At 38.3% G+C, this 13,559-nt stretch overlaps 1 protein-coding gene across 1 annotated transcript in view; it reads right to left on the reverse strand.

Annotated features, from left to right (window-relative positions):
• The window catches only part of LOC311630496 (uncharacterized protein C9orf85 homolog), a 53,490-nt gene that overhangs the window by 18,604 nt on the left and 21,327 nt on the right, over window positions 1–13,559 (reverse strand). The window contains exon 2 of the mRNA XM_084899571.1: window positions 1,273–1,379. Within this exon, the coding sequence (XP_084755697.1) occupies window positions 1,273–1,379 (107 nt within the window). The remainder of the gene's footprint in view (window positions 1–1,272; window positions 1,380–13,559) is intronic.

Here is a 13,559-nt window from a genome sequence, read left to right on the forward strand (position 1 = left end):
TTCTAGGCCAGACAGGTGACCTCTTAAGTAACACGTTTGGACCATGTTTGGACTAGTAGTTTCTTAGTTTCTCATTAGCCATCATTTGTTTTGCAATACCTAAGGCTTCTTTATTTCTAGAGATCTTCCTTTAGGCCTTAATGTCATGTTCTCTGCTTTTGGTACTTTTTATTTCCTCATTTCTCACTCACCACCAGCTATTCTATGGCTAACCTCAGCTGCCTCAGGGTGGAGCTGCTCCTGAGGTCCTCATCTCCTGGACCTAGCCGAGGTCTCTCAAGGCCTCTGGGTTACACACACTGCCCAGGCAGTAGCAACATCACCATGAACTTCCCTGACTCCCAAGTTAAAGATTCACAAAACGTCTGACATAATTTTTTAATAAAAATAAACAGCAAAGGTTATGTCATGTTTATTTTTTAAACTAACCTTCCAAACTTTAAGTACAACTTCCTCCCATGAAGGAAGAGAGAATACATTTAGGGAAGTTGCCACTACCACTAAAAAACCAAAAGGAAAATAAAACAACAATGCATAACTGTGTTCTAAATAGCTACTACATAAACTCAGAATGCAAAAACATGATCGATACATTAATGCTAACGTTTATATTTCAAATAATCACTTTTCTCTTTTAGGCAGAAATTACCCTCCAATGTGGCCCTTAATCAGCTGAGCTAAAGGATATAAGGTATCACACTAGGATGCACATAAGGCTGATAAAACAAAATCCAAAAAAAAAAAAAAAAAAAAGACTTAGGGATAGAAGAATGAGAAACAAAGTCCAGTATCTTTTCATTTAAACCCAATTATTCAAAGGAATGAAATTATAAGTTATCAGTTTAGCAGTTTACTTATGATACTCCAGCTCAGCCATTTCAATAATCTTCATGGGTTGCATTAAAAAGTCAGAGCTGTTTTAAGGCCCCCTTGGTAAACATGATCCATAGTAAATATTGTTACCTCATCAGTCAGAAGCAGACTTGCAAAACAAATATTCCCCTCTCTGCCCTAACCCTCCTTTTATGTACAAGAGTCTATAAAAATGGTACATTATTACGTAGGAAAGAATGGATCAGGGAATGATCAACCCAGTTTTTCAATCTATTTGCCTTCACAAAGCAGGATTCAGCATATAAGATAAAATTTTACATGGGAGAATGGAATTATTTTCTATTTACCTTAATATTTATTTGAATACAATTTTGAAAATTAGGGAATAAAATAATAAACTATATGATACTGGCAAGGTAATTAATAAACTTAACTCACCATTTTTTAGGCTTTGACAATGGTTTGTATTTGCTGTATTTTACACGCCATTCAAGAACTTCTTTACAGCGTTGACATACTCCATCATGAAGTTTTGTATTAATTTTCTAAAAAAACAAAGAGAAAAGCAAATTGAGAATTTCATCTGTGAGTAGCATTGCAAACTCCATGATCAAGGCACACAAGAAAGTTAAGATTTTTAAAAACAGCAACGTATGCCAAAACCAGTTTGGCTCAGTGGATAGAGAGTCGGCCTGCTGACTGAAAGGTCCCAGGTTCGATTCCGGTCCAGAAGCATGTACTTTGGTCACGGGCACATTTCCAGTAGGGGGTGTGCAAGAGGCAGCTGATCTATGATTCTCTCTCATGGATGTTTCTAACCTCAATCCCAATCTCTTCCTCTCTGTAAAAAAAATCAATAAAATATTTTTAAAAATAGCAATGTAACTGTAATCTGTGTTAATGCCTTATATGTATTTTTATGTCTATTCCTCAATTTGTTTCTTTACAAAAGCAAAGATTCTTAACTGGTGTTCCTCAGAATCATCTAAGAAACTTTTTAATCTGCAGGAGTATTTTGAGCAAGTCCTCACCATTGATTCTGATGTGTACAACTCAAACTGTACAGTTAGTTATGTGCATTTTATTGTATGTAAGCTATAGCTCAATAAAAATGTAATAATAAAGAAACCTAATTCACATTTTAAGACTCTTGACAATTCACACTTTACCACTGAAAAATGAGAAATTAGATTTAGAAATGAGATCATTCTAAATTGTCAGTCTATAGCGGAGACTATGAAACTTGAGAAAGGAGTGCCAGGGAGAAGCAGTTGCAAGCAAGAAGACATTTAATTACTCAATTGAATCCTTTTGTATTCTCATGTAAAGAATACAAATCCTTTCGTATTCTCATGTTTTAGAAAAGTTACCTTGCTTGCCCTGACCGGTTTGGCTCAGTGAACAGAACATCGGCCTGTGGACTCAGGGGTCCCAAGTTCGATTCCGGTAAAGGGCATGTACTTTGGTTGTGGGCACATACCCGGTAGGGAGTGTGCAGGAGGCAGCTGATTGATGTTTCTCTCTCATCGATGTTTCTAACTCTCTATCCCTCTCCCTTCCTCTCTGTAAAAAATCAGTAAAATATATATTTTTAAAAGAAAAGTTACCTTGCTAATCTTATTTCTTCAAGACAGAAAATAAATACTCATGTGCAGTAAATATCAGTGGTGGGAAAAGGGCTTTAGGAGGGGGAAAACCCCATTTTTATTATAACTTTCTTTACAAAGTATATTTGGGAATTAAGGAGGATGGAAATTTTTTTAATGTGTTGTGGTCTCCATAAGTTTATATTTGATAACATGTTCATCTGATTCAGAAACTACATTATATATTTTCACTAAGTACTCTGAGAATTCTCTAATTTGCTTGTGGTGGAAGCCTGGTTTTTGCCTATGTTGGAATAATGAGTGGAGAACATTTTATGTTTTCTTTGCTTTTATGCCCTTTTTTGTATTTCTCAAGAGGAAAAAGCAAAGCATCACCAAAAAAAGCAGATTTCTGGAAGGCTATTTTTTTAAATATATTTTTTTTATTTTTTACAGAGAGGAAGGGAAAAATCGATGAGAGAGAAACATCGATCAGCTGCCTCCTGCACACTCCCCACTGGGGATGTGCCCACAACCAAGGCACATGCCCTTAACCGGAATCGAACCTGGGACCCTTCAGTCCGCAATCTGACGCTCTATTTGTTGCAGAAGACCAAAGAAAACCAAAGACGCTTCTAAGAAAAAGGAGGGACACTGTCTAATACGCCGGCGGACTCAGGGAACAGCCTTCCAAATCTGAGTGAAGGAACACACATGGGGCTTTCCTTTATACCTCCCTCCCTGTGGTCTTTGTCCCACAAACATGGATTATGCTTCTGGTCCTTTTCCAGGGCCTTGCAAGAAGGCCCCCAGGTGTTGGGGATCTCCAGGCCATAGCTGATGGTCTGGCCTGGCACTAGTGTTAATAACCCTCCCTCCGGGGCAGTGCACTGTTCACAATAGCAGGTTCTGCAAGACCAGTATCTGGGAAGGGGAGAGGGACTTAATTATAGGTTATCAGGAATGTACACTGAGCTTGCTGGCTTGAATTCAGATCTCTAGCCCCAAATATCAGGATTACATTGGAATTAGCTCTTTTTAGACTTCTCATATCCACTAAGCCAAATCGGTCAGGGCTGGAAGGTTATTTTTATTTGATACTGAGTTAAAAGTACAACATTTAGTGATCATCTGAAACAAAACTTCTGAACAAGGCTTGCTATTCTTCAAAGTTCTAAACAAGAAGGCAAAATAATTTTACAAAAGATTTACTCAAAGAGAAAATATTTCATAGGATATTTTCAAACACCATAAATTAAGGTCTGAATATATTGTTTCAATTTAACTCTATGTTGAAAAGCGTAATTCTGTTACTTATGAATTGTGTATGAGTATTCCTTTCTTCCTGACCTAGATGGAGAGTCCCTGAGGAAATAAATTCTGCATGCCATTATATTTCTTCTTACTGTGGTCTGCTAATTACTGCCCAAAAGAAGGAAATCTGTGCTTGATATCAAATTCCTCTTCTGAGCAACCTTGATACTTAGTTATCTCCTACAAGGCTTGCTAAGGAGTCTCCAGAACCAACGTTCACATTTTATCATTTATTCTCCATGCCTTCTGTTGCCTACAGTATCCTACTAAAAACTTTAATTATATTTTCATAACTCTAGCAATGGGAACAAGATAATGACTTGACTATGATTACAATATGAATAAGGTATAAACTTTCTAATTAGAATATGCTTAGAATGCAGAGTGATTCATTACCTGAAATTTGATTATACATAGCACTCTGCTTGTTAACTAGGAAGCATTACTTGGTTTCTTGTTTGTTTCCGTATCCAATTTCTGACTAGTTCATCTTGATTTACAAAGCTGCGCATAGTTTTAAACTGGTTTCTTTAGGTGGATTGACAGTGGAACAAAACAGGTCTTTGTGGGAACTTGTCCTGTGAGTGATGTGTGAAGCAGTATAAATGGAGAGGCTGCACAGAGCTCACATAGCTAACAGGCACCGCTACAAAATTAAATTTGATTTCCATGGGTTAAGAAATGAATGGAAGTAAGAATGAGAATAGTACTTTCACTTAAAAATAGCTGCAGAAAGAGAGAGAACTGAACACCTTGTTTCCTGAATTTTGGCAATCTAGAGAAAGTTAATTCCAGAGATGTTGGCAATGAAAGCTAAGTCTTAGCTTTAGGAATCATTCTGCCTGGAGCAAATCGTACTCACACCTGTGATGTTTACAGCTAACCCTGGTAGGGTGATTAATTTTAGCATATCCCTCATGGTAGAAGATTCACTGAAAATGGATTTTCAACAGCCATTAGAATCGAAATTTTTCTTAAGAATTTCATTTGTAACCCTGTACTTTTAATTAATGAAGGGAGGTATAATATGCCACTGTTTTAGCATTGCTGAAAGAATTGAAGTGTACAAAAAAAAAAATCTTAATGAACAATTATATTAGTTACTCTTGAATGATATTAAAAAAATTTCCCCCCATAATAGTATCATCTTTCTGTTAAAGGACACTTTATTTTTTAAAAAATCTTTATTATTCAGATTATTACAGTTGTTCCCCCCCCCCCCCCATAGCTCCTCTCTATCTGGTTCCCACCCTACCCTATACCCTTACCCCCCTCCTCCCACTGTCCTCATCCATAGGTGTATGATTTTTGTCCAGTCTCTTCTCACAACCTCCACCCCTCCTTTCCCCCTAGAGGATTGTCAGCCACTCCTTTTCTATGCCCCTGATTCTATTATAGTCACCAGATTATTCTGTTCATCAGATTTTTTATTCACTTGATTTTTAGATTCACTTGTTGATAGATATGTATTTGTTGTTCATAAATTTTATCTTTATCTTTTTCTTCTTCTTCTTACAAAATACCTTTCAGAATTTCATATAATACTGGTTTGGTGGTGATGAACTCCTTTAGCTTTTTATCTGTGAAGCTCTTTATCTGACCTTCAATTCTGAATGATAGTTTTGCTGGGTAGAGTAATCTTGGTTGTAGATTCTTGCTATTCATCACTTTGAATATTTCTTGCCACTCTAGTCTGGCCTGCATAGTTTCTGTTGAGAAATCAGCTGACAGTCATATGGGTGTTCCCTTGTATGTAACTAACTGTTTTTCTCTTGCTGCTTTTAATATTCTTTGTGTTTTGCTATTGGCATTTTAATTATGATGTGTTTTGTTGTGGTCCTCTTTGGATTCCTTTTGTTTTGGGTTCTTTGCTCTTCATGTACTTGGAAGTCTATTGCTTTCACCAGGTGGGGGAAGTTTTTGGTCATTATTTTTTCAAATAGGTTTTCAGTATCTTGCCCTATCTCTTCTTCAGGCACCCCCATAATTCAGATGTTGGTATGTGTGAAGTTGTCCCAGAGGCTCCTTACACTATCTTCATAATTTTGGATTCTTTTTTTCTTTTTTCTTTTCTGGTTGGGTGTTTTTTGCTTCTTTGTATTTCAAATCTTTGACTTGATTCTTGAGATCCTCTAGTCTGCTATTGGATCTCTGTATATTATTATTTTTTTTAATTTTAGTCAGTGTATGCTTAATCTCTAGTTGGTCCTTTTTCATATCCTCAAGGTCTCACTAAATTTACCAACTTTTTCTAGAAAATTCTTGAAAAACCTTATAATCATGGTTTTGAACTCTATATCCAGTAGTTTGCTTTCCTCCATTTCTGTCATTTGTGACCTGTTTCTTTGTCTCTGCATTTTGGCTGCTTCCCTGAGTTGATAGAGTGGCTTTGTGTGCTAGATGTCCTATAGGGCCTAGTGGCTCAGTATCCCCAGTTACCTGAGTTGGACTCTCTTGGTGCACCCCTTTTTGGGCTTAGTGCACAGTCTTATTGTAGTTAAGACTTGATGTTGGTATCACTGCGAGGAATTGTCCTCCAGGCCAATTGGCTGTGAGGATCAGCTGTGTCTATAATGGGAGAACTGTGCTAGAGACACCTTTATGAGGATAAGACTTGCTTCAGTGGGGCTTTGGTGCTCACTGAGTTTGCCTTAAGAATCTGAGGAGTTGTAGTTTGGATGGTCCCACTCTTACCACTGGGTACACTGGCTCTTGGATCTCCAAGGTGGTGCTAATTTAGCTTCTGCCTGAGGCCACCCAGGAGGAGCTACAGAGAGATCTGCAGATTCCTCTTCTTTGTTTGGGTTTTGGAGGTGCCCAGATGAAGCCCAGCTGTGAAGCAACGCAGGCTGCTGTGGGGCCGTGGGCCTTCTTTTAGATGTTCTGGGTCTCTTTGACTCAGTTGCAGTTTGTTAGGTAATTTCAGATTTCAAAGGACCAGGCCATTCATATGCAAATGCTTTTGTGCACAGCTTGGGTGGGGTGGGGTCTCAGAGTGGAACAAACAAAATGGATTCCCGTCATCCCTGACCAAAGAGGGCCCCGGGTTTCAGTGCCCTTTGGTAATCACTGCAAGCACCTCTGAAAGAAAGCCGCCCTAGAGTTCCATCCGCTGCCAGTCAGTCCAGTTTCTCCCCATATGAGTATGGGTCCCCAGAGTTTTGCCTGAAACTGGAGTTCAGTCGGGAGCTTGTGTCCCCTTCCCGATTGAGAAAGACAGCTGCGTACTCAGTTGCCAGCTCTTTCCACATTCGCGCCTCTGTACCTCTGCCTTCCTCACCTCCTCTGGGTCTCAGTGTGCTTTTCTCTTTCCTTCTAGTTTTAGAATTTCCACTTAGCCAGCCTTCCTGTGGTTCTGGATGATGTCCGTTTTGTCTTTCAGTTGTAGTTTTGAAGCTGTAGTGCGAGGTGGCAAGTTCAGGTGTTTACCCATGCCTCCATCTTGGTTTCTCTCCAAGGGACACTTTATATTAAGGTTATTAAGGTTAAGATTTAAGCATCTATACTAATTAAAAGGTAATATGCTAATTAGGGTGGACATCTTCCAGGCATCCATCTGGATGTCCATCTGGACAAAGCCACAGCAGCTGTGAGGCCCGGGGCTCATAGCAACCGTGGGCTCACAGCAGCCGTGGGCTCGGGCAGTTGTGAGCCCCAGTGGCTGCGAGGCACGGGGCTCAGGCCTTGCAGCTGCCGTGGCCAGCAGTGGCAGCAGCAGTGGGGTGTTAGGGATGGTGCTTTCCCCTAATCAGCCCAGTTGCCTCCTGCAGAGGGAGGCTCCCTGGGGGGAAGGGGGCCTAAGCCACCAGTAGGACATCTCCTGAGGGCTCCGGGACTGTCAGATGAGGCAAACTGGGCTGAGGAAACTTCCCCCCCACTCCAGTGCACAAATTTTTATGCACCAGGCCTCTAGTATATCTATAAAATCGAAATATAAAGTAAAAAATTTATTTTCAAAGTGCAAAAGCCTTGAAATATCATTTAATTTAACAAGGCTACTTTCAAGATCTTTAAAGGAAAAACGACCTTCTGTGGGAGATTCCACTGAATTTAGGAATCTTAGTTAAAGAAGAAACCTTATTAATCAAGTGAATACTTTTTTTAAAAAAAGAACAGAATAAACTTGAGGTGTATCAAAAGACACTACTATTTAATACTACATAAAGTCTTAGCCATTACTAATTCATACAGCATATTTTATAGTAAATGTTATCCTTGCTCTAAATATTCTGCTGTCAGACAATGCATTTTGTTAATATAAGACAGCAACCCCCAAATAAAATTGGGTGAGGACTTCAAAACCCAAGAAGATAGCAAGAATAAATTATAAATATAGACTCAACAAGATGGCGGCATAGGGCAGACACCTGAATGCAGCCTACCACAACAAGTTTGAATTTAGAACTGAAAAACAGGGGGAACATCACCCTGAGGCGCTGGATGGCTGGCTGAGGGGAGGCTCTACCATCTGGGAAGGAGAGAGAAGGCGCACTGAACCTCAGGAACTGTGAAGGTACGGAAAACTGTGCGCGCGAAAAGGCGGCCGCAGAGTTCGCTGCCGGCTTACTCCCTGAGCCCGGAGAGGGCGGACAGCTAATGCGCGGCTGGCTTTCTTGTTCAGGAGGAAACCAAAACCACCCTATTGCGCTGATAGACGGCCCCAGATAGGGAGAGGCCAGACTGTCAGGCAGTGGGCAGGGATCTCTCAGAGGTGTGTGAAGCCAGCAGCCATTACTGTGGGACTCAGAAACCAGACCCTCATAGGGAGGGGCTGAATAAAGCTTGTCTGCACCACCCGAGACTACGCCCCATCCAAGCCGAGCACAGAAGCCCTTCCAGTGGCTAGCTTCCTCATTCGCTGCCAATAGGACTCTCCTAGGGAGGGGCAGACAGGAATCTAAAGCTTGTCTGCGCCTATACCAAAGAGGTGTGCGCGCCTGCAACTAATTATGCCAGATTCAACAAAGCTTGGCTGTGCCACCCCGAGACTCCACCCATCCAAGCAGAATATAGAAACCCTCCTAGCTGAGGCACCTCTGATCCTCATAGCCAATTGGCTTGGAGATCAAAGCTTCCCAGTGATACCAACAACAAGCAAGGCTTAACAACAAGACTGCACACACAGCCCACAAAGGGCTACACCAAGACTGTCCACCTCAGGTAACTGAGAGGCTGACTCACTGAAACATATAGGACACGTTAACACACAAAGCCACCCTACCAACTAAGGGAAGCTGTGAAAATGCCAAGACAAGGAAATAGAGCACAAACAAAACAAACAAACAAACAAAAGAAATAGAGCACAAACAAAAGAAATGGAGGAAAAGAAGAGACTGGATATAGAGTTCAAAACCACGCTTATAAGGTTTTTCAAGAATTTCCTAGAAAAGGTCGACAAGACCTATGAGGAGATGAAAAGGGATCAACAAGAACTAATAAGGGATCAACAAGAACTAATAAGGGATCAACAAGAAATAAAGAATATATTGTCTGAAATAAAAAATATTATACAGAGTCCTAAAAACAGAATGGAAGATCGCAAGAATCAAGTCAAAGATTTGGAACATAAAGAGCCAGAAGACACTCCTCCGCAGAAGCAAGAAGGCAAGAGAATCCAGAAAGTTGAAGATGATGTAAGAAACCTCTGGGACAACTTCAAGTGAACCAACATCAGAATTATGGGGGTCCCAGAAATGAGAGAGAGCAATATATTGAAAACATACTGAAAGAAATAGTGACAGAAAACTTCCCCCACCTGGTGAAGGAATTAGACTTACAAGTCCAGGAAGCGCACAGAACTCCAAACAAAAGGAATCCAGAGAAGACCACACCAAGACACATCATAATTAAAATTCCAAGAGCAAAAGACAAAGAGAGAATATTAAAAGCAGCAAGAGCAAAGCAGGTAGTTACCTATAAAGGAGCACCCATACTATTATCAGCTGATTTCTCAACAGAAACCATGCAGGCCAGACGGGAATGGCAATAAATATTCAAGGTGATGAATAGCAAGAACCTACAGCCAAAAATAATCTACCCAGTAAAGCTATCACTCAGAATCGAAGGCCAGATAAAGAGCTTCACTAATAAAAAAAAGCTAAAGGAGTTCATCACCACCAAACCAGAATTATATGAATTGCTGAAGGGGGTTCTTTCGGAAGAGAAAGTAAATAAAGATAAAAACTATGAACAACAAATACGTATCTATCAACAAGTGAATCTAAAAACCAAGGGAATTAAAAAAAAATCTGATGAACAATATTAACTGGTGAATATAATAGAATCAGAGGTATGGTAGGGGAGTGAACTGACGATTCTTGGGAAAAACGGGAGAGGGGGATGTGGGAAGAGACTGAACATAAACTGTGCACCTATGGATGAGGACAATGGGGATGGAGAAAGGGCAGAGGGTGGGGTGGGAACCTGGTGAAGGAGAGCAATGGAGGATGGGAAGGGGGGGAATGAAGAACATTTGTAATAATATGAACAATAAAGATTCATTAAAAAAAATAATAAAAAATAATAATAAAATGGGTATAGGGGACCAAAAAAAATAAAATAAAATAAAAAATAAATTGTAAATATAACATCTGTATCAACATGCTGATGCTGAAAAATATTTTACAAAATATAAAGTATTCTTTAACGGAAGGATGAAACTATGTGTGTGTTTTTTTTTGGGGGGCGGGGGGGAAGAGAAGAGATTTGAATACCATTCAAGGATAATATAATATTTCATTATGTTTTTTTTTGTACATCATAATTCAGAAATGCTTTTAAATGTTAATTTTATCATTCTTTCTAAATTAATTCATTTCTTTAAAAGGTCAAAGCTAATGTGACAATGGCATATTTCACTTCCTTCATTAATTGGGGGAAAATAGGCTTTAAAAAATGAAATTTTAAGGAAAATTCCAGTTCTAACTGCTGTTGAAAATCCATTCCCATGGAATCTCCTGCATTAAACCTCCCCACAAAATAGGGCATTTTATATCTTACTCAATCATATTTAAATATATATTATTTTTAAGTTTTCTGGTAACAGTCCCTTAGTCTAAATTTAATTAGAGGATAAAATATCTCTGGATTTGGGAGCAATAACTTACTAGTACTGTACTACTATATCACTGTCTTTTAGGCTTTGGCTTTCAAATCATAAGCTACATTTTAAATCCTTTTAATATAGCTAGCACATTGTGGGGTATCAAGTACCTTATAAAATAAATACAAGCAAAAAAAAAAAATAGATGAGGGAGTCAAATTGGGGGGGAAATGAGGGTAGGAAGGGAAAATTAGGAAGCAGTCAGAAGTGCTGCTGGGAAGTGCACCTGCTAGCAATGAACAATAAGGGGGATCTGAACTTTCTAGCAGCCAGTAAGACATAAGCTCTACTCCTACCTAACTCAATGTCTGTAACACGCCAAAATTCTCACAAACAGCATAACTAATCTTGTTATTCAAACCCAAAGTTTTATCTTTCCCAAAGAGAACACACACCATAAACTATAGTAAGCAATGGTCTCTAAAACATCCTTACAATACAAAGCATTTCACAGAGCTGCTTTCTACTCCAGTTCTCAAAATACACATCATGCTAAGCACATTATGGGGAAAAAAAAATATTATTCTCAAGGATGCAATGCAGGTACAGCTGCCTGATATTCAGAGGATCTATAGCTATGCACTGCATAGCATAATGACATCATGAATAGTACTCAATTGAATCTAAAAACATTCTTCTCTATTATGAAAATTTCAAAACATGCAGAAAAGTTAAAAAAGTAATACTGATACATAGCCATATATACCCTGTATAGAGACAATTATTGGCATTTTACCTATTTGCTTCTTATGTGTGTGTACATTTAAAATAAGGTGCAGATATCAACTCACTTCACCTGTTAATCATTATATCTTAGAAATATTTTCTCCTGCTTAACCACAATACCGTTACCCATACTTCAGAAAAATGAAAAATAACTCCATGTTATTGAATGTAGCCATCTAGACTGACATTTCCTCAACTGCCCCAACTTGTTTATCTCTCTTTTGACCTAGAAGGGTTTCCTCTATTACACTGTTTTTGAAAACACTAGGCAAGTTGTCTTCAAGAATATACCACATTATGGTTTTATCTGATTGGTTTCTACTGCTATAATTTCTCTCCATCGATGTGAAAGAGAAACATCACTGATCAGCTACCTCCCATATATGCCCCAACGAGACTAAATCTGCAACACAGGTATGTGCCCTGATGGGGAATCAAACCAACAACCTTTTTGGTGTTTGGGATGACAATACAACCAACTGAACCACCCAGCCTGGGCTTACTGCAATATTCTATCACATTAATCTATACATCTATTCTTTTACTAGTACCACCTCGTCTAGATGATTGTAGCTTTTATGTTTTGAAATCAGTACTGAGCATCTTCCAACTCTGTTCTTTTTAAAAATTTTATCAATAGTTCTTCTAATTACTTTACTTTTCCATACATATTTTGGAATCAGTTTGTTGATTTCAACAACAACAAAAAGCCTACTACGATTGTGATTTGGATTATATTAAAACTATAAATAAGTTTGGGGGAGAATTGACATCTTAACAATATTGAGTATTCCAATCCATGAACACTGCATTCCTGTGATGAACTCCACTTGTCTGTTATGTATTGTCCTTTATATTTATTAGTGAATATAATGTTGATGATTTTTGTGTCTAAGTCCAATGAGGAATATTGTTCTATAGTTGTATTGGCTTTTATTCTCATGTCTTTGCCTGGTTTTGGTGTCTAGCTCAGTTGCTAAAGATTCACCCAATTGGAGAGGCTCAGTGATTGAGCATCGACCTATTTACCAGGAGGTTATGGTTCGATTCCTGATTAGGGCATAAGAAAGGTTGCAGGCATGATCCCCAGTAGCGGATGTACAGGAGACAGCCCATCAATTATTCTCTCTCATCATTGATATTTCTCTCTATCTCTCCCTTTTCCTTTCTTCTCTGAAATCAATAAAATCATATTTTAAAAATAAGAAAATTCATGTGCATGCTTTAAAAGGACTTAAAACAGAAACAAAAATTTTATATATTTTAGAAGAACACTAGAATATTAAAAATCTTGTAGAGTAAGCTCATATCCATATTTTTTTTAAATATGAGTGTTTACATATAAATGTTTATATTATAGAAATTTTATAAAAATTACATTTCATCACTGAGATTCTATACTTTCTAGCATTTCAAGCACATATATAACAGAAACTTGCATTTTTTTGTATTAAATGCATTTTTATAACTTTTGTTCTTAATTTTTTTATACTAATATATACACTTTTACATTATGTTTTTATTGGCTGCATTATATTCTCCAAGAGTAAAACTGTAATTTACTTAACCTATTCCCTATTACTGGTCAGTTTTGTGGTTTCCAATTTCCAACTGAATATATTTTTAAAACGTATTATGTTATAAGCATCAGAAAACTTCTAATGAGCCTGTAAATTTTCATCACATATTTGCACATAAAACGTTCTGATCCTATTTCAACAAAATAGTAAAAATAACAGGAATTTATCAGAGGCAAATAATAATTGTCCCATTCCCTTTTAAAAAATATTTTTATTGATTTCAGAGAGGAAGAGAGAGGGAGCGATAGAAATATCAATGATGAGAAAGAATCATTGATTGGCTGCCTCTTGCACACGGGGATCAAGCCCACAACCCAGGCATGTGCCCTTAACCAGAATCAAACCCAGGACCCTTCAGTCTGCAGACCAACATTCTATCTACTAAGCCAAACCAGCTGGGGCTAATTGTCCCATTCT

Source organism: Pipistrellus hanaki (assembly GCF_964339955.1).
Source record: "Pipistrellus hanaki genome assembly, chromosome: 11".
Taxonomy (NCBI): domain Eukaryota; kingdom Metazoa; phylum Chordata; class Mammalia; order Chiroptera; family Vespertilionidae; genus Pipistrellus; species Pipistrellus hanaki.